Source organism: Enhydra lutris, unplaced genomic scaffold (assembly GCF_002288905.1).
Source record: "Enhydra lutris kenyoni isolate GAN:26980312 unplaced genomic scaffold, ASM228890v2 scaffoldscaffold21, whole genome shotgun sequence".
Classification (NCBI taxonomy): domain Eukaryota; kingdom Metazoa; phylum Chordata; class Mammalia; order Carnivora; family Mustelidae; genus Enhydra; species Enhydra lutris.
In genome coordinates, this window is record NW_019154105.1 from 8,594,859 (window position 1) to 8,597,841 (window position 2,983).

The 2,983-nt window shown below is 51.9% G+C and overlaps 1 protein-coding gene across 1 annotated transcript; it reads right to left on the reverse strand.

The window, feature by feature from the left end:
* Nucleotides 1–389: 389 nt before the first annotated feature.
* On the reverse strand, nt 390–2,303 carry LOC111149266 (growth-regulated alpha protein-like). Its single transcript, XM_022506235.1, is given in 5 exon segments — nt 390–1,012; nt 1,786–1,869; nt 1,979–2,102; nt 2,209–2,276; nt 2,278–2,303. Coding segments are annotated over 5 exon segments (318 nt in total). The 3' UTR covers nt 390–996.
* Nucleotides 2,304–2,983: the final 680 nt, after the last annotated feature.

Genomic DNA, 2,983 nt, shown 5'->3' on the forward strand with positions numbered 1-2,983 from the left:
TTATTAGGAACAGTCCACTTTTCCACCTTTTGGTCCCAGCCTCATCAAAAGGGAAAGAATTGCATAATTGTTTGAAAATCTACTCACTCAAAGCCTTTAATAGGAGCTCTTGTTACAATATTTGTAAAAATCCAGAAGTTTATAAAGATCTAACCTTGAATATTGAAACAGCGTGAAAACCAGCAATGTTTTGTGTACAACTAGAATTCTCAAGGTGCTTGGGGAGAGTAGTATGTCAAATATCACTTAAGAGAAAGGTAAGGAAAATGAAAACTAGTAGCAGGCATAAAGTTAGGTGTGACCTACAATCTAACTGTATAACACCTTGGGCACCCAGTAGAACCAAAGATGGAGAAGAATAAAACAAAACCCAGGCGTGTTAACTTTTGCAAAACTTTATTGTCATATAATTTGTAAAAACGTGACAGTAGTTTTAACTTCTCTGTTCCAAGACAGAGCAACACTGCATAATGAACATTAAACAAGGCATTATGCCCTACAAACTAGACATAAAATGTCCAAGGGAAACTTCAACATAAAAATGTTGACCACGTAACGTGAAACAGTTTCAATAAATAATAACCGGCATTCTTTTAAACAAGTACAAAAATAGATCTGTACACACTGTTTAATTGCTTCCTCTCCCTTCTTCCCTCCCCACCCACCCCATCAATATGTGATGGCACTTGATGATTTCCCTGGAAACACTGGTTTCACAACGCATTTAAAACCCATCATCTTCAGATTAAATAACAATCAGTACTGAGTTATGTCTGATTAAACACATCCACATCTTTAAATACTAACATATAAAATATTAAATATGAGCTTTGAAAAATAAATAAATACAAACATAAATAAATAGAACTCATCATAGTCAAACACGCTAAGGCCTTTCTAGATGTCTGTAGAAGGCAGTTGTTCTCTTCTTCCTTTTCAGTTCCTATAAGGGCTTTTCAGGAACCGCCACCAGCAAGCTTCTTACTTGTCTTGGGGTCAGTTGGCGCTGTCCCTATGATGAAAGAGGGGTTACTGTTACAGGTGCTAAGGAACCCTGCTCTTCTCTCACACTGGCGCCTGAGGTTGGAGGGATTTCTGTATGTAGACCCTGGCCCAGCCCTGCACCCAGACAAGATCCAACAGTACCCACTGCTCTGCACAACAGAGACTTGCTCTTTATTGTGGATGGGCAGGGCTGTGGACTGACCTCTATTATTGCCTTGAAAGAACTAAAACATAGTACTCACTGTGACACTGGGTTAAAATTTTACATGCAAGACCTCACTTAAACCTCATACAACCCATGAAATAGCTATTATTACCTATACCATTTTATTGAACCTCAAAGGGATTAGGAAACTTTCATAAGAATCCTGGATTTGAGTTTAGGGAGGTCTCAGAGTCCTTGCTCTCCACAGCTAAGCTGCAGAGGTCCATGTTGCCCAAAACCAGGGGTGCCGCTTCTCAGGGCTGAAACCCATCAGGGATGGAGATAAATACTGCTTGTTCCTTAATGGGCAGGAAACATTTTAGCATCATTGGCCAAATCCACTTTGTCTTTTAGGAAGACACGTTTACCCACACTCATCTGCATGGGGACTCGGGGCATTGGAAATATCCTCCTGGCACCAGAGCAAATCAATGATCTTACCAGCAGGTTTAATTGTGAAATAGTAACGATTTTCAGTCCTTCAGCTAAACCCTTGATAAAAACTCCCTGGGGCACTTGCCAGGAGTGGTGACCTATGGGTCTCGTCCCACGTGTGAGTAAAAGGCACAACTCACTTGTTCAGCATCTTGTTGATGAGTCTCCTGACCAGGGGGGCTTCGGGGTTGAGACAAACCTCCTGCCCATTCTTGAGAGTGGCTCTGCGGAGAGAAGGCAGAGTCCGCGTTAGCGGGGGTGCGGCCGGGCGGCCGGGCGGGCGCAGCGGGGCAGGGGGGCGGCCGGGGCTCAGCGGCGCGGGGGGTCACTTACATGACTTCCGTCTGCTCGCAGTGGGGGCCCGAGGGTGTCACCACGACGTTCTGGATATTCTTGAGGTGAATCCCCTGCACGGTCTGCAGGCACTGGCAGCGCAGCTCGGCGGCCACGGGCGCCCCTGCGGGGAGAACGCACGGGGTGAGCGCGCCGTCCCGGGAGGGCGTCCCCCGACCCCCGACCCCCGCCCCCCGACCCGCCCCGGGGCTGCGGCCGCCGAGTGTCACCTGCGGCGCGGCGGCCGGCGGGGAGCAGCAGCAGCAGCAGCAGCGCGGCGCCGAGGAGCCGGAGAGCGCGGGGGGGCGGCGGCGGCGCGGGCCATGGGGCTCAGCTCGGAGAGTCGGGGCGGCGGAGCGGGCGGCTGCAGAGCGGGAGCGAGCGCCGGCCGAGCGGACTCTGTGGCTCCCGGAGTCGGGAGAACCGCTTTTATCCCCGGTGGGCGCGGGGAAGTGAGCAAGCCCGGGGCCAGGGAAATTCCCGGCAGCGCAGGTCGCTCCGGGGTCGGAAAGGTCGTGGCGGCCCCGCCCCGGGGCGGAGGGAGACCCGCCCGGCCACCCGCCTGCCCGGCCTCCCGCGTGTCCCTTGCGAGTCGGGGACGTCCTCTTTCCGCCGAAATCCCCAAAGGGGGCGGGAGTGGCCGTCGCGCTGCTGCTGTCCCTGCGGGGGGGGGCGCGTGGGCGCCCAGCGGTCCCGGGGCGCGGGGCAGGTTTGGTCGGACCCTTCAGTTTGATCCTTCAGGGGAGAGAATTAACTCTCACAGACACTGAAGCTGTTGCAGTTGGAAGAGTTGAGGCGGGAATGGCAACCTCTCTTACCTATACATCCTCTCACTCTAAACTGGGTTTTGCAGATGGTATTGTCTCCGGGATAAAAGCTCTGAAAGTGTCATCTCCGATGACATGTAAGAAGGTTCGTCTTCTTCGGTGTGTTATCAGTGCAGATACATCACACTTAGTCCCGTGCTTTGCGCAGCGGGACACGGCTGCAGGGGACCGAGCCGAG